Source organism: Brassica oleracea, chromosome C1 (assembly GCF_000695525.1).
Source record: "Brassica oleracea var. oleracea cultivar TO1000 chromosome C1, BOL, whole genome shotgun sequence".
Lineage (NCBI taxonomy): Eukaryota > Viridiplantae > Streptophyta > Magnoliopsida > Brassicales > Brassicaceae > Brassica > Brassica oleracea.
The window spans coordinates 41,121,055-41,138,176 of record NC_027748.1 but is presented as its reverse complement, the minus strand read 5'-3'; the positions used below and the strand labels follow the sequence as shown (position 1 = coordinate 41,138,176).

At 38.2% G+C, this 17,122-nt stretch overlaps 6 protein-coding genes across 7 annotated transcripts; 3 read left to right on the top strand and 3 right to left on the bottom strand.

Annotated features, from left to right (window-relative positions):
• Positions 1 to 373: 373 nt before the first annotated feature.
• LOC106340517 (cytosolic sulfotransferase 11-like) lies at positions 374 to 808 on the top strand. The gene has a single exon (XM_013779387.1). The coding sequence runs from the start codon at positions 374 to 376 to the stop codon at positions 806 to 808; it is 435 nt and encodes a 144-aa protein (XP_013634841.1).
• A 4,687-nt stretch (positions 809 to 5,495) lies between these two features.
• On the top strand, positions 5,496 to 5,915 carry LOC106340495 (cytosolic sulfotransferase 11-like). The gene has a single exon (XM_013779370.1). It carries the CDS (start codon positions 5,496 to 5,498, stop codon positions 5,913 to 5,915), a length of 420 nt encoding a protein of 139 aa, XP_013634824.1.
• Positions 5,916 to 6,721: 806 nt separating this feature from the next.
• Positions 6,722 to 9,499, top strand: LOC106325771 (myb protein-like). Its single transcript, XM_013763823.1, has 8 exons — positions 6,722 to 6,874; positions 7,074 to 7,225; positions 7,520 to 7,571; positions 7,654 to 7,711; positions 7,913 to 8,007; positions 8,088 to 8,191; positions 8,274 to 8,402; positions 8,483 to 9,499. Exons 1-8 carry the CDS (start codon positions 6,833 to 6,835, stop codon positions 9,342 to 9,344), a joined length of 1,494 nt encoding a protein of 497 aa, XP_013619277.1. The 5' UTR covers positions 6,722 to 6,832; the 3' UTR covers positions 9,345 to 9,499.
• Positions 9,500 to 9,622: 123 nt separating this feature from the next.
• Positions 9,623 to 10,941, bottom strand: LOC106328246 (MIP18 family protein At1g68310-like). Its single transcript, XM_013766650.1, has 5 exons — positions 10,420 to 10,941; positions 10,211 to 10,319; positions 10,029 to 10,128; positions 9,913 to 9,958; positions 9,623 to 9,817 (listed from the first exon to the last, which is right to left on the bottom strand). Exons 1-5 carry the CDS (start codon positions 10,541 to 10,543, stop codon positions 9,741 to 9,743), a joined length of 456 nt encoding a protein of 151 aa, XP_013622104.1. The 5' UTR covers positions 10,544 to 10,941; the 3' UTR covers positions 9,623 to 9,740.
• Positions 10,942 to 11,630: 689 nt separating this feature from the next.
• On the bottom strand, positions 11,631 to 13,263 carry LOC106328253 (metallothionein-like protein type 2). The gene is made up of 2 exons (XM_013766665.1): positions 12,966 to 13,263; positions 11,631 to 12,068 (listed from the first exon to the last, which is right to left on the bottom strand). Exons 1-2 carry the CDS (start codon positions 13,034 to 13,036, stop codon positions 11,891 to 11,893), a joined length of 249 nt encoding a protein of 82 aa, XP_013622119.1. The 5' UTR covers positions 13,037 to 13,263; the 3' UTR covers positions 11,631 to 11,890.
• A 359-nt stretch (positions 13,264 to 13,622) lies between these two features.
• LOC106293835 (pectin acetylesterase 5-like) lies at positions 13,623 to 16,603 on the bottom strand. 2 transcript variants are annotated; one of them, XM_013729474.1, is made up of 12 exons: positions 16,344 to 16,603; positions 16,190 to 16,272; positions 15,950 to 16,079; positions 15,793 to 15,872; positions 15,622 to 15,711; positions 15,387 to 15,511; positions 15,109 to 15,169; positions 14,942 to 14,995; positions 14,779 to 14,856; positions 14,490 to 14,595; positions 14,096 to 14,241; positions 13,623 to 14,004 (listed from the first exon to the last, which is right to left on the bottom strand). In XM_013729474.1, the coding sequence occupies exons 1-12, from the start codon at positions 16,567 to 16,569 to the stop codon at positions 13,897 to 13,899; spliced, it is 1,287 nt and encodes a 428-aa protein (XP_013584928.1). In that variant the 5' UTR covers positions 16,570 to 16,603; the 3' UTR covers positions 13,623 to 13,896. The 2 variants fall into 2 exon arrangements, 1 of the variants encoding a protein (XP_013584928.1); XR_001260658.1 differs by having other exon boundaries at positions 13,896 to 14,004; positions 14,096 to 14,231.
• Between the last annotated feature and the right edge of the window lie 519 nt (positions 16,604 to 17,122).

Below are 17,122 nucleotides of genomic sequence, written 5' to 3'. Positions count from 1 at the left end.
AATATACTTGTAATTAATTTTATATAAATAAATATATATATATATATATATATATATAGTTTGACCCAGAAAAGAAAATATATATAATTACACATATACCAAACTGTTGAGAATAAATACACATTTATTCATGGTCAATTCTTTTAAATATCCATTTACCTTTTGCACCATCCACATCTTAGCACGTTTTTTATGCATCCCACTATCCCAATAATATCTATTGGTCTCACCAACTCTCCAAGGTTCCAATAATATCTATTGGTCTCACCAACTCTCCAAGGTTACTTAATAATAGTTCGTTCGTCTATCCACCCACAGATATACAAAGGCAAAATCTTCCATATTTTACAACTTTCTTATTGTTTATCCTATAATGGAAGCTTCACAAAATCTTAAGACACCCCCAAAGTTCATTAACACACCCGCAAATTTCATGAAGGACGATGATGTGAGCCAAGAATGTAAGAATCTGATCTCTTCTTTACCTACTTCAGACAAAGATTACACGGGGAAAAAACTCTACAACTACCAAGGATCTTGGTTCTATCCCAACACAATCCAAGCAATCCTAAACTTCCAAAAGCATTTCCGAGCACGAGACAGCGATATCATCCTAGCTTCTTTACCCAAATCAGGAACCACCTGGCTCAAGGCTCTTGTATTTGCCGTCGTCCATAGAAACAAGTATGCTCCTAATCTTGTATCCCATCCTCTCCTCTCCGACAATCCCCACAACCTTGTCCGGTTTCTTGAAGTTGATTTATATGTTAAGAATATAGAGTTTATGTTAACCTGTGCCTCTCATTAATCACACGATATGTATTTATACAAGAGTTATCAACAAGATAAGGACAACTCTAACTAATCGTTATCTTTAGATAAGTACAACTTAAGAGATAATTCTTATCTATACCAATATGCCCCCTCAAGATGGACGTCGACTACAGAGTCCAATCTTGGAAATCAAGTTTTGAAACCGAGCGCGAGGCAAAGGCTTTGTTAATGCATCCGCCAACTGGTCATGAGTACTGATGTGTGAAACCCGCAGCTGCTTAGCTTGAACTTGCTCACGAACGAAATGATATGCTAGTGCCATATGCTTCATGCGCGAGTGAAAGACCGGATTGGCTGAGAGATACGTCGCACCAACATTGTCACAATAGATAGTAGGCGTAGAAGCAGAGGAAAGACCAAGTTCAGCCATTAAGGACGCGACCCATTTAACCTCACATGCAGTGTCTGAAACTGCCCTGTACTCAGCTTCTGTAGAAGATCTTGCAACACTTCCTTGCTTTCTTGCAGACCAAGAAATAGGCTGCCTGCCAAGATAAACAATGTATGCTCCTGTGGAGATGTAATCATCTTTGTCTCCTGCCCAATCTGCATCCGAAAATGCATGAAGCGTTGGCGGAACAGGGGACGAAGAGAAGAAAATGCCTTTGTCAATTGTGCCAGCTAGATAACGAAGAACTCTTTTCGCAGCTTCCCAATGAGTGGTCGTAGGCTGATGCATAAACTGACATAGACGATTTACAGCAAATGCAATGTCAGGACGAGTAAGGCCCAAGTACTGAAGAGCACCAACAATAGTTCGATACTCCGTTGGGTTAAGAATCTTGTCACCACTCTGCAGTGTTAGCGACTGAGAGGAAGACATAGGAGTAGCTACTGGCTTTGCATTATCCATCTTAGCTCGGCGAAGAAGATCGACCATATACTTTGTCTGAGTGAAATGTAGACCTGCAGGAGTTCGAGTGGCTTCCATTCCTAAGAAGTACGACAGTTCACCAAGTTCCTTGAGAGAGAAATGAGAAGCAAGAAGATTAGTGACACGAGTAATCTCCACTTTGGATGTGCCTGTAATTATTATATCATCAACATACACCAGTATGTAAATGAACTGAGACCCACTGCGAAGAATAAACAATGATGCATCGGCCACTGAATTCTTGAACCCAATGCTGAGAAGGAAGTCTTTAAGTGCATTGTACCAAGCACGTGGTGCCTGTTTAAGGCCATATACAGCTTTCTTCAGACGAAGCACATGGTTTGGTTTATCCTTATCAATGAAGCCAGGAGGTTGTAGCATATATACTGCATCCGTAAGAGGTCCATGAAGAAATGCATTATTGACGTCAAGTTGCATTAACGGCCAATTTCGTGAAACTGCAGTTCCAAGAATCAAGCGAATTGTAGCATGCTTGATCACTGGACTAAAAGTTTCAAAGTAATCGATGCCAGGCCTTTGATGATTACCTCTGGCTACCAACCGAGATTTACGTGTATCTATTTTTCCATTAGGCAACCTCTTGATTCTATAAATCCATCCTGATCCAACAATATTGTTTGCTTCTGACCTGTCAACCAAATCAAAAGTGTCATTGCGAATAAAGGCATCATACTCTTTGCTCATAGAACCTCTCCACTTCTCATCTTTAAGTGCTTCAACATAAGAAGTAGGTTCAACTTCACTGAGAATTGCAGTCAAGCCATATTTCTGATTTGGCTTATGAATGTTACTCTTGCCGCGAGTTGTCATTGCGTGAGTATTTGATGTTGGTGGAGGCAACAGTTGTGTTGGATTGTTCTCAGGCTCTGTTTCGTGTCCATGTCCGGGAGAAGGTGGTGCTGGGGCTGGTTGAATGACTGGAACTGGTGAAGTAGGTACGCACGAGGACTGAGTTGTGACTGCAGGCCGATGAAAAATAGGCACAAAAGAGGCTGAAGAGGAATCAGAAGTAAGAGAAACAGAGGATAAAGCACTAGAAGATTTTTCAAGAAGAGATTGAAAAGGGAAAACCGACTCTTTAAACTCTACATGACGAGAGACATAAACTCGTGAATTGATGACATCAAGACATAGGAACGCACTTTGAGAGAGTGAATATCCCATGAAGACACACTGTGTTGATCTTGGACTGAGTTTGTTATCACCATACGGCTTGAGCCAAGGATAACAGAGGCATCCGAAAGTCCTTAGCTTCATGTAGTTTGGCTTTTCATTGAACAACTTCTGATATGGTGAAGTATTCTCCAGGATTGGTGTTGTAAGACGGTTGATAAGATAGACCCCAGCTGCAAATGCATAAGTCCAGTATGAGAGTGGGATGCCTGCATGTGAGAGAAGTGCTAAACCCGTTTCCACAATATGTCTGTTACGTCTCTCTGCAACACCATTATGTTCAGGAGTGTGTGGAGGAGTGGTCATATGAGATATACCATGAGAAGAGAAAATGCTTTTAAGAGCAACAAACTCTCCTCCATTGTCAGAAAAGAAAGTGATAATTTTGGATTTGAAACGATTTTCAACAAGAGACTTGAAAACATGAAAGATTTGAGCAACTTGTGATTTTGTTTTGAGTGGATAAAACCAAATGTATTTTGTAAAATGATCAACAAAAATGACAAAGTACTTGAAACCATCCAACGAAACTATTGGGGAGGTCCAAACATCAGAGAAAATAATTTCAAGAGGAGCTTTAGATGTAAGAGTTGAAACAGAAAATGGAAGCTTATGACTTTTATTGATTGAACAAGAGTTGCAATTTAAGTAAGGCGACATAGAGGAAGATAAAGGTAAAGAAAACTGAGAAATCATATGACGAAGAGTTTGAATATTAGGATGGCCCAAACGTGCGTGCCAATCCAAACAAGAAGACCTAGAACTTGAAAAAGCAATTGGAAAATTTGAAGATGAAGAAGAAAACATCGGCCATTCATACACACCGCTGTTAGCCTTGCCGGTTACTAGCGTTGTCCCCGTTTGTAGATCCTTCACCTGAAAGTCATAGGGAGAAAGTTGAACCGAAACATTATTAGCTTTACAAAGCTTGTTAACAGAGATAAGATTCTTGTGCATTGATGGTACACAAAGAACATTGGTAAGCTTTAACTTTCGAGAATTAGAAGGAAGAAGAGTTGAACCAGTGTGAGTGATTGGAAGAGTAGCACCATTTCCAACCATCACGTTGTCACCTCCAGTGTAAGGTGAGTGAAGAGAGAGATTGCTGAGATCACTAGCGATATGGTGAGAGGCTCCACTATCCAACAACCATTGAGAGACATGTCTGGAGTACTTGTGGTGACATGATGAGCTTGCTGTGGCCACTGTGGTGTTGGAAGAGGAAGATGTGGAGCTGACCATTGCGAAGATCCTCTGTATGCAGAAGGTGGATAAAATCCAGGTGGTGTCATTTGTTGTGGTTGCTGATATTGAGGACATCTACGTGCACCATGCCCTTGTACTCCACAAATCTGACACTTCCCTAGATACGGACGTTGTTGTCTGTAACCACCACGAGAAGATCCTTGATAACCGCCATGAGGAGCAAAGTAGTTTTGACTTTGCTGAGGACGAGCTTGTGCTGTGTTAGCTGTAACTGGAGCAGGAAGGTGAGTAGGATTGGTGATGTTCAGTGTGTGCTCCCGAACAATCAGTTTCTCATGAAGTTCATCAATTGAGATTGGAGTGTCACGTCCATTAACCATGTCGATAACTGCACGATAATCATCTCCTAGTCCATCAGTGATGATGTCCAGAAGATCTTCATGATCATAAGCGGCTCCAAGAAGAGCCAGTTTGTCAGCTTTATCAATGATCATACGCATGTACTCATTGATTGACTTGCTTCCTTTGGTGATTTTGATTTGTTGTTTCAGTTGTTTGATGTGTCCTCTCGTTGGCTTGCTATAGGTTCGATAGAGAATCTGCCAAACGTCACGTGTGTTAGTAGCTCTTGCTACGATAGGTTGAACAGCTAGAGATAGTGATCCAAGCAATGCACTGTAGAGCATCCTGTCTTGACGATTCCACGCAGCAAAACTGGGATTTGGTTCAGTTGCGCCTGCGTCTGTTGTGATGGTGGGAGAGGGTGTTTGATCTGCTTCATCAATGAAGCAGTGTAATTCGTGTGCTTCAAGAAGAGCACTAACCTGCAATCGCCATGTTATGAAGTTTGTTGCAGTAAGTTTTGTGATATTGGACATGTTGAGAGAGATGAGAGTGCTTTTGGCAATATTGAAAATAGGAGCTGATTCAGCTATCTTGGAGGAAGACTCTGTAGACATCTTTGAGGAGAGAAATTTAGACAGAAATTTAGGTTTTAAGAAGAAAAGAACGAGAGATTTAGGTTAGGATCAGAAGTGCTCTGATACCATATAGAGTTTATGTTAACCTGTGCCTCTCATTAATCACACGATATGTATTTATACAAGAGTTATCAACAAGATAAGGACAACTCTAACTAATCGTTATCTTTAGATAAGTACAACTTAAGAGATAATTCTTATCTATACCAATAAAGAATCAGTGTCCTGGCCTCGAATAGCTTCCTTCGCCTAGGATTTTTGCAACCCACGTGCCTTTTCAAAAGCTTCCTGAATCTCTAATAGATTCTCCTTGCAAGGTTGTTTACGTGTGTAGGAACATAAAAGATGTGTTGGTCTCTCGCTGGCATTTCAGGAGCAAGATTGTTAGTAACTACTCGCTTGAAGATATGATCAATGAGTATATTAAAGGGGCTTACTTCTGCGGACCGATTGAGGAACAAGTATTGAGCTACTGGAAAGAGAGCTTGGTGAATTCGAATCTGGTACTCTTCATGAGGTATGAAGAAATGATAGAGAAGCCTGTGGCTCAAGTTATGAGGCTCGCTGATTTCTTAGGTTGTTCGTTCTCTGAAGAAGAAAAGCAAAGTGGAATGGTGGAGAAGATCTTGGAACTTTGTAGTCTTGGTAACTTGAGTAACTTGGAAGCTAACAAGATTGGGACATCTACTTGTGGAATCGCTCACCATGCGTTTTTTCGTAAAGGAGGAGTCGGTGACTGGAAGAATCATCTCACCGATGAGATGGCAAGAAAAATTAATGAGATGGTCGAAAAGAAACTAGAAGGTTCAGGGTTGAAGTTTGATTGATCCAAGTTCATAATGATTTTTATATGTTTGATATTCAATAAAATCTTGTTATGGTAAAGATTGTATGAAAGCTAGCTCCAACACAGTTTGGCTATTTTTGGTGTGTTGTTTTTATTCTTAAAGATAATGGAAAAGTTGTGCATTTTTTTTTAGAGCAATCCCCGAAAATGACTATGGAGATTTCTAGTTTTGTGACATTTCAAATCTTCAGAAAAAAAAGATAGATGCATTTCAATGTAAAGAATTTATAGTGTTTATGTAATAGCAATTTCTATTTTCTGATTATTTAAGATCTTTAGAACTATCATCATCGGTGAGATCATGTTCTAAAAATAGCAGCAATTAAGAGATTTATAGTAGATTATTGATTAGGGGGGTTCTAAACTATTTTTTGAAGTCTACAACATTTTTAAAATAAAATATCTCAAGCAAAGTTATTTCGCTTAAACATGATTAGTTTTTAGAACATTTTTAGAACACTGGTCCTTGTGATTAGTTTGGAATCAACGGAAGCCTCATGTTTAAATCTGGTTTAGATTTAAACATCTTTTTAGCAACTAAGCACTGAAAACTCCCTTCCGGTTAAACAAATTCTAAACTGATTGATAAATGCCGGTTCGGTATGGTAAATTCGCGCTTCGGTACGTAATAAATGATGCTAATTAGTTAGAATAAACCGGCCGAGTCGGTTACTCATTAAGGCGAAAAAAGAAACGGCAAGTAACGGTGACGTCAGCTTAAGAAGTATATTCGTTATACTAATTTAATTTGTTTATTTTTATTTTAATTGCGTGTATCGATCCAAGTCTCTCCTCTCTCTGGTTCAACGGGCAAAGTCTGTTTTTCGAATAAAGTTTCGGTTTTTAACGTTCCCTTCGTCTTCTTGGCGAATTCGTGCATCTATCAAATCTATATCGATGAGCTGCGATTTGAATCCACCTGCTTCTCCTCCAGATGAGGTTTGTTCTTTTGTTCTTGAATCTGATTCTAAGGGTTTTGTTTTCTTCATGTAGTGAAAAAATTGAGTTCACGGGGTTTGTTTTTTAGGTCTGAATTAGGGTTTCTTGTTAATCAGTTTTTTTTTTTTAATTGAATTATCGAATTTTGTGAGATCTGGGTTGTGTTTGGTGATGGAATTGAGATGGGTCTCTTTTCCAGGAAGTGAAAATGGAGGATGAGTGTGTAGAGAATAAGCAATCAAGGGCTGCTGCTTCTTGCTCCTCTGTATCTGAAGGCAGTGGTGGTAGTAGTAGTTTCCTCAAGTCACCTCCTGCTGTTGCAAGTCCTCCCACAGCATCTCCAACTCATAGGTTCTTTCTTCTTCTTTGTCTGTCAAAGTTTGTTTTAGTTTTTTTTTTTTGGCTCATCAACAACTTTATATTAATCCAAATTCAGTTTCTTACAAATGGCTTATCAGCCTCAAAACATGAATTCAACCACATAGGCACCATAGAATTTAACTTAGGGACAAAGGACCTAAACGTTGAAGTCTCCTTCGCTATTCTATCTGCGGACAAGGGACAAAGGACTTAAATGTTGAAGTTTGTTTTAGTTTCTATATGAGATTAATTTTGATAAAACTTTTTTCTTTTTGGTTATGTTAGGAGGACGAGTGGCCCTATAAGGAGAGCTAAAGGCGGGTGGACACCGGAAGAGGTTAGTATTGATTAATTGTGGACTATGGTGGACACTCACTAGCTCATGGAATTGAGATGAGAGCTTTCTTTACTTGTTGCAGGATGAGACATTGAGACAAGCAGTTTGTAAGTTTAATGGCAAGAGCTGGAAGAAAATAGGTAAAATGACTTGTCACATTTTTCTTCTTCTTGTAGTCTAGTCCTCATTAGCAATATTGATTTCAACTTTACAACAAGTTGAAGGAGTCTTGTGTGAAACTGTGGATATGTCTAAACTGTTTACAGAGCTCCTTACTCTTTGTCTATGTGGTTCTTATGAATCATTCTTATTGTTTGAATTGGTGTGTTTTGTTACTTCAGCGGAGTTTTTCCCTGATAGAACTGAAGTTCAGTGCCTGCACCGTTGGCAGAAAGTTTTGAATCCGGATCTTATCAAAGGACCTTGGACACAACAGGTGCTTTTTATAGTTTTATTTTCTTTTCATTTTTTTTTGTGAATATGAGAGCTTGATAAGTTATTGTTTTTTTTATGCAGGAGGATGAGAAGATCATTGAACTTGTTGAAAAATACGGGCCTGCGAAATGGTCTATTATCTCAGACTCTTTACCAGGTAGAATTGGGAAGCAATGTCGAGAGAGGTAATATCATTATATGAGCAAAAAAACATTTTTTAAAAATTATTTTGGAAGTTTCAATGTTGTTTTTGTGATATGTATGAAGGTGGCACAACCATTTGAATCCTGGTATAAACAAGGATGCTTGGACCCCAGAGGAAGAGTTAGCTCTCATGAATGCTCACCGAGTCCACGGAAACAAATGGGCTGAGATTGCTAAGGTCTTACCCGGCAGGTATATAAACCTTTCTTGGTGCATGCTTCAGTGTAGTTAGGCTTAGCTGAAAAGGGTTTTGCTTAAAAAACTTGATGCAGAACCGACAATTCGATAAAGAACCACTGGAACAGTTCACTGAAGAAGAAGTCAGAGTTCCTCTTAGTTAACGGTAGCTTACCACCGGCAGCAGCAACGAACGGTGTTCCATCGTGTTTTCAGAGAAGGGTTTCTGTTTCAGTTGCTCAAACCTCTTGTGGAACTACACAGATGAACAAGCCCGGTGAAGAAGGAAAAGACCAGTTAAACTCAGAAGCAGCTGCTGCTTCACCAATGGCTGGTTTTGAAGAGTACGTTCGTTCTTCTCAGTTGCCTAAACCAGAGCCATCGCCAGAGAATGGTTGTCATCTTAACAACAAGAAGCCTCAACCAGAGGATCATCACATGGCGTCAGAAGCGGATAAGCAGCGGATGTATGGGTATGAATGTGGTTGCAGCCCAAGCGCATCGTCACCTGTTATCTTCTTCACTCCACCACCGCCTAGTAGAGAAGAGTACAGTAGTAACGGTTCAGCTCCAAGGAGTCCTGAGTCTTTCTTGAGAGAAGCTGCTAGAACATTCCCAAACACCCCTTCTATATTCAGGAAAAGACGACGCAAGGTCGTTGTTGTTCCGGATAACAACAAAACAGATGAAGAAGAAGCTAAAAAAGAGGTTGTTGATGAAAAGGTGAATGGTATCTCAGAAACCCCTGACTGTGAAGAGAAGGAGAACAGTGGATCAAATGCTTACAACGTATCTCCTCCGTACCGGATAAGATCCAAAAGAACAGCTGTTTTTAAGTCAAGACAGCTTGAGTTCATCTCTCCAGAGGAAGACAAGGTTGATGATGAAACCAAATCATCTGAGAAAGACAAGTTGCTTGATGGTGGAGATTCTCAACTCTCAGGCCAAGAAAACTGAGATCTTCTCCCTTACACGTTGAATATTTTTTGTTGGTTATTTTTATAATCCTTTTTTTGGGGGGATAACGTTGAAGCTGTGCTTAATTAACACCTAACATGAGTTAGGTTCGGGTTAATAATACCCAAAAAAAAAATGTAATATGTTGTAACAAAGATTGATATCAGTTTCAGTCATATATATATATATATTCCTCTCTTTTCCTGCAACTTTTTCCATACCATACTAATTGTTTAGCAATGACAAGTTGTGACTAAATATTTGAGAATGAAGTTGTATATAAACAGAGAAAAGATTACAAGAGGCTCTCTAGTTCTGAAAATATTAGCAAATTAAGAATCAAGAACGTACAGACAGAGTCCTATGCGGATCCAAAATTACACAAACTTGTAAGCATTAGTTGAACAGACTCATAAAGTCAGGATTCTCAAGTGCTGCCGCTATACGCTCTTTATCTCCCAATCGTTTATTGACTGCATTTTTAAGACCAATTTGAGAGTCAGACCATAACTTTTATTTTCAACTCCAAACGTAAACTGTTTCAAACAACAAGTCTTAAAGTTTGTACCTGAAGCCTCTGTTGCATGACTCCCTGGTGCTACTCTTACATCAACCTAAACAAATCAATTAACCATTAAGATTCTGATCACTCTTAGGAAACATATTAAACCCTTGTACTTGTACCTTGAATCGAGCAGGAAGGCTTTTTAGAAGTTTTGCGTAGATGCAAACACCAATTAAGTTTGGCAAGTGACAATGTGGAACAGTTGGTCTGAATGTAATTCTGTAAATAAAAATGGCATAGTTTAGCATCTTGTACTAAAGAAAAAAGGGTTAAAATCTCACTACTCTTGCTTTTTTTATACCTAACATAACTCTTGTCATCATCAACTTCAACTGATTCTTCTGTAACTACACGGAGATCTTCCAGAGACTGCATAGGATACTCTGGATCTTTGATATCTGTTATATGATTTGTAGATTGTTAAGAGAAAAAAAAGAAGTTGATCCTATAATAAAGATAATGATGAGAATATGCAATTTGTTACAGATTATAAGAAAAATTTGAGGATATCAAAAATCTCGAGCTGATTTATTGGTTCTCTTGAGAACTCATCGGTGTTGCTTCGATCAGTACAAAGACGTCGTTGTTTCTTCAGATAGACAACTGGATTCTCATTACTTAATCCAGAGTCCATCTTTTCTCTCTTCAACACAGAAACCCTAAAGACCAGTAGTTACAATCACAGACAAAACGATGTTGCTCAAACAAATTGGTAGAAGATAGTATATTATTAGTTTATTACCCAACAAGAGCTTTTTGACGTTTTGACCTAATCGGACTAATAACAAGCCCAATAAAATATCAGCCTTCATCTCTAATTTTTTTTTGGCATTTTATATAGATTGAGGCTTCTATATTATGGGGGAAAAATTACAAAAATTCTTAGGAAATTTTAATATCCGACCATCGGACCCATATAGTAGTTTCCTAAAATGAGGTTTAAGCCATGATGTTAAATAATAGTGCAAATGGGATAAGAGCATTATTAACCACAAATCCCATTAGAGTTGCTTAATGATTATTTTAGCATATAATTGTTGATGAGAACTTTAGATAAAAGAACACTTAAATTTTGTGCCTCGATGCTAGTTGCTTATCAAAAAGTTCTTAAAAAAAATACTTTGGGTTAAAATTGCACAATTGAAAGATTAGGGTTCAATTAGAGAGGTTTGTTCTGCAAATCTGATAGTTTTGGGGTTAAAAAATAATTATTCAAAGAGAAAGGATCAGACTCGAAAATAAGCCAATAATGGCATTGAAGCTCACGAGCTTTCTCTCCCGGATCTGGAGCACGATGGTGGAGGATCCGGCGACGGAAAAGCTTGATTCCATGGTGGAGGAGAGCTGAGACGGGTTACCTGGATCGAAGGATAGGAGACGAGCTGCAGAGGGCCGACGACGAGGATGAACATCTTCATGACGTCTCTGTAGCAGCGGAACATGTCGGAGAAGGAGTTCTTGGCCTTGGGCAAGATCTTATACTGATCGAACCAGGCGGATCGAGCCAATTCGACGAAGACGAGAGAGAGGATCGAGCCAATTCGACCAAGACCCAACACGTGTCCCACAAGCACCCGGTTCTTCTACCTCCTCTTTAAGCACCGCTTTTTCACATTAATCCTTTTTTTTTTTAATTTTCATTAAGCTAAGCATCCTCGTTAAGCACCCTGGTTGAAGATGGTCTAAAGAAATATGTCAAAAATCTAAAGATGAAGAGAGAATTAAAAACATTTTTAGGTTTATATTATTAGTTGAGTATTATTATATATACAAACTGACTCAACAACTATGGTCACATATGGCAGAGACATCTAAGAACAACGTAAACACAAACGAAGAACATTATGGGCTTAAAGGACAAGGCTGCAGCCATTTTTAGTATTACACATAAAAGCTGAGCTAATACAATTCGGCAAGGCTATATTATTGCTTAAATTAAGACTCTGATTATCTCTGCCTTCTTGAAAAAGGTTTTTTTTATTCATTTACAGGTGCAAGGGTCACACTTGCAGTCAGATCCACACTTGCATGCATCGTTCTCTGCGTTACCCTCGCCGGAAGCCTCGTACTGGTTCTTCATCACTGGTGCAACGCCAAAGACAAACGCCTCAGTTGTGGCCTTCTCGCCGGAAAAGCCCAAGTCCGGGTACATTTTGCAGCTGCAGCAACCCAACAATCACGTCAAGTTTCAATGAAAACAAAGATCATTAATTAACAAAAAAGATGTTTCCTAAATATTTTCGGATGATATATGGATTCGGAAATTTTCTAGCTCTCTTTTCTTACAAATATCTCAAAAAAAAAAATTTTTTTGAGAAACCAATCAACATAATGAGAGACAAAACACTAGCGGATTCAACGTTACGGAAAAAAAAACTCAAGAATTATCCTCCGCATCCTAACAAAAAGTTTCAATGAAAACAAAGATCATTAATTAACAAAAAAGATGTTTCCTAAATATTTTCGGATGATCTATGGATTCAGAAATTTTCTAGCCTTCTTTTCTTACAAATATCTCGAAAAAGAAATTTTTTTTTTGAAAAACCAATCAACATAATCAGAGACAAAATACGTAACGGATTCAACGTTACGGAAAAAAGCTCAAAAATTATCCTCCGTATCCTAACAAAAAGTTTCAATGAAAACAAAGATCATTAATTAACAAAAATGATGTTTCCTAAATATTTTCGGATGATCTATGGATTCAGAAATTTTCTAGCCTTCTTTTCTTACAAATATCTCAAAAATGAAATTTTTTTTGAGAAACCAATCAACATAATCAGAGACAAAACACGTAGCAGATTCAACGTTACGGAAAAAAAATCAAGAATTACCCTCCGCATCCTAACAAAAAGTTTCAATGAAAACAAAGATCATTAATTAACAAAAAAAGATGTTTCCTAAATATTTTCGGATGATCTATGGATTCAGAAATTTTCTAGCCTTCTTTTCTTACAAATATCTCAAAAAAGAATTTTTTTTTGAGAAACCAATCAACATAATCAGATACAAAACATAGCAGATTCTAAGTTAGGAAAAAAAAGCTCAAGAATTACCCTCCGCATCCGCATCCGCTGCCGCATTTGCAGCCGGATCCACAACCACAGTTTCCTCCGCAGCAAGACATTTTCAAGAGAAAATTCAAACAAATCTCAGAAAAGTATTAACAAAATCGATCGATAGGAGATTATCAGAAAATGAATTTGATGATAGATGAAGCTCCCAAATTTATAGGCTAAATGAGAGAATATTGACCATGCACGTGTCGCAATCTTTCTCCGCTCTTATCTTCCATGCAACGTACATTGATTCTCGTACGTCCGTTTGATTATTGTCGGGTCAACAATTGTGGAGTGTGTGTGTTTCCAGAACGTCCTAGAGCGTGCCGCAGTTACGTGTGTCACAATCAACACCGTTCTGATTTACACCGCATTACATGCAGATCTAAATCTACGGATAACGGTTTAGACCGGTTCAAACCAAATCAGACATCTCTATTTGACTATGTTTAGGAGTAGATGGGAAACGAATAAATCAGCTGGTTAGATACGACCAAACGAAAACAAATTAAATGCAAATAACTTTCAGAACTCTCCCTTTCTCCAAGTTTCTCAAAAGTTTAATTTTGTGCAATGATTTTCAAATTCTTTTGACGTGACCAAAAAAAAAAAAGAACTCAAATATTTCGTTTAAGAATTAAGATATGCTGCTCCCATAACACTGGAGGAACTTCTTTACACAACAACCAACCTCGTTACAATACATAACGACCACAATAATATATTAATATGCAATCTCAGGAGATTCCAACGTGGAAAATATGCCAATATGGATTGTTGACATTGTAATAATGTCTCACTAATCAACTTCATTAGAATACAAAGCTTTCTCTAGGACTCAACCGGATCAAGAATTCAATGAAATGGCTGCTCCTGGATGAAGAAATACAGAAGCAGAGGGGATGGTCAGCGCATCTATAAGGCAAGTTCAGGTGAAATTCATGTTGTGACAATAAGGGTTGCACGGGTAAGGACGGTCAATTAGCTTCACCGGTTTGCGGTTGAAGTACCAGTCACCTACAGACTCCGCAATTGTCTGTTCCAACAACAAAACAGAACAGAGACGAACGGGATCAGTTCACTTGTAAGAAGGAAAAAGCAACTAATTGCGTGTCAAATGCCTTGACCTTATTTTTAATTCTTGTTGAGGTTGGGGAGTGCCACATCACTGGCTTAAGCATCTGGGAATGAGAGTTGCAAGAATCTATGAACATCCCACCAGCTTTATTCTGGTGAAACTTCCCAATGGCATCAATTAGAGAGCTGCGAAAACCTGCAGGTCAGGTATGGATTTATACAACTAACCCTTTAAGAAAGTAAATATTAGGAGAATCTTTTTCAAGAATAATAGGATCCAAGGGACTAGAATAGATCATATCTTTGATATAGGCCAAAGGCATATTAGACTAAAGCTAATATGCAAGGGACTAAAACAGATCACATCTACTGATTGTACTTAGATATTTTATGATAATTCTGGCTTAGTGTCATTAACCTTGACCAAAGATTGGAGTAAATTACCATGTAGAATTTTCATCTGTTCAGCATCACATTCTTTAATATTGAGTCTACACTTTGCCCAACTTTTATCTAGATCAGCAGAAGCTGGTACCAAGACATGTTGAATCTGAACATGTGCTTGGTATTAGTAACACAATAAATATAAATTGCAGTAAAAGCAAGCAAGACGTACGTGTTGAATCTGAATATGTGCTTGGTGTTAGTAACACAAAAAATATAAAATGCAGTAAAAGCAAGTGGAAACTGTAGAAAAGTTCAGAGTTGTAATGTTTGGCTTAGTAACTCAAACCTGCCAATAATCATAAGCTGCGTTGACAAGAAAGACTGGTGTTCTTATGTTGTTAACGAATTCTTGAGGAAACATACACTGCAAACCATAATATGTAAAAAAGTCTCAATACTAATTATAATCAGGAAAGAAAGATATTAACAAGGTAAAAGATAAAACTTACCTTGGATGGCTCCGTTCTGGCTACACATTTCTGATCCAAGCTCTTATCTAGGCCCTAACATCCCAAAACCATGCAAACAAGAAAAGCCATGATATGTTCTTTGTTCATTACGATGAGAAAGTAAAAAAAAAAAACATATACAAAAGGTATGGTCTCGACTAATATACCTGCAGTTTAACAACATCATGATAGAAAGATCTCATGGTAGGGTTTCCAAGGACATCAGGCCTAAAATGAAGAAAAATAGCTTTACTTAGAGACTTAGAGGCAATGTGTTAAGCTGATTTCACTTTCACATTAACTTTCTAGCTCTGTGGAGTGTATGTAGTCTCCATAGAATTCTAGAAAAGTCTTACAGGTTTTTGCTTCTTTAAACCAGCTTAGACCCAAAGAACTTAAACAAAAGAGCAAGACTCTGTAAAGTTCTTATGAGTGGGAAACATACACGTTAAGAAAGAAGCCTCCGTCAGAAACACACTTGACAAATGCATCTTTTGGCAGATGGTCTCGAAAGTAGTCACAATGTATAAGAGATGCCAAGCCACCCGCAGAACATCCTGTAAGTATGCCCTACATTTGTGTTTAAGAAACAAAGGAAGTATTAACACAATATAAGATCAAGAGGACCTTCATGGCCACCAATATATACCAATATAAGAATAAGAGGACTCTGCCGCTACCTGTTTCGCATTAGACATGCCCATTGACAACAGTTCATAAATAATCGCCTCCCAAATAAGCTGGCCCCGGAAGAAAAGACGTGTTTCGTTCTGAGAAGAGATGGGGAAACATGAAACTAATTAAGGATCTTTTCTTGTTGTCGACACACAAAGGCTCAGCCATATTATTACCTTGAATTCAGCTTCAGGACGTCCAGAAAAAGAAGCACCATCACAGTACCGTACCTTAACTCTGTTCCAGTTAAAGAAATCTACAACACCAAAGACGACTATATATTGATTCAAAACTGAACATATCTCACAAAGACAATACATAGATATCTCCTACCAGGGTTTTGAGATGGGTCACTGCTTAAAACACCTTGAAAAGACACTTCATGTTCAAAGTATTTGGAAGAGCCTAACCTAGTCATTGCTCGAGCAGAACATGACGCTATTGTATTGCACCAGCTTCCACCCTTTTTAATACATTTCACTCAAATATATTCTATTTTTTTCCCAAGTAAAAAAAAAAAAAATAAAGGTTCCAAGTACAGTTACATTCAAAAATCAACAAACACAAGATTACCTCAAGATGAATAAGCCAGCTTTTGGTGCCAGATCCTGAACCCTTACTAAAGTGGTAACCAGGCAAGCTTCCATCCAAGCAAACTGCAAACGTAACATAACGTTCAATAACAAAAACTCTGATAATAATAGTAGGAGGCAGCTGGTGACATTACATGCTCCTCTCTCTTTAGCTTTACTAGACAGCTTGAGTTTGACCAGATCAGGTGGGGATGTGATGGGAGGATGATAATGGTCAACGGAAGGAACAGAGTCTGACGTGAGGTCTAAGAAGAAAGAGAGGGAGAACAAGATCAATAGAAGTCCCAGGGAAGCCACAGGCCAATTGCTCTTAGCCCATTTCCTGTATCGAAGCAGAGAGCTAAACGTGGAAATCGCCATTGAAGAGGGGAAAGACACAAAGAAAGCTGTTTTATTACATATGAGGGTCCCACTATGAGTAGGCACCAATCATATTCCTAACTGAAAACAGCTTTATAACAGCTTAAACCAAGATACGTTGACCAAAATTAAATAGAAAACCAAACCAATTTAAAGACGGGTTTGGCAAACCGGTTTGAATCAATTTAGGGGATTTTGTGTACAATTTTGAAATCTCAAGCTGTGTGTTTGCATGTTCATAACTTTGTTTCTTGATCTGCTCAAGATCAAAAGATCGATCACTAGTGTTTGTTATAGTTTATACATCTATTGCTATGAGCAGGGCCGGCCCTGAGATTTATGGGGCCGTAAGCGTTTTTTAAAAAATTCCAGCTAAAAATTTCTTTTAGTAAATTTGAGGGCCTAAAAAAAAAATTTTGGGGTCTTTTTTCTATATAATTTTTTTCAAAATTTTTGGGGACCTAAGGCCAATGTTTCGTTAGGCTTTGCTCAGGACCGGCCCTGGCTATGAGTTTGTGAAGTAACATCATGGTTTCATTAATTTTTTACAGGA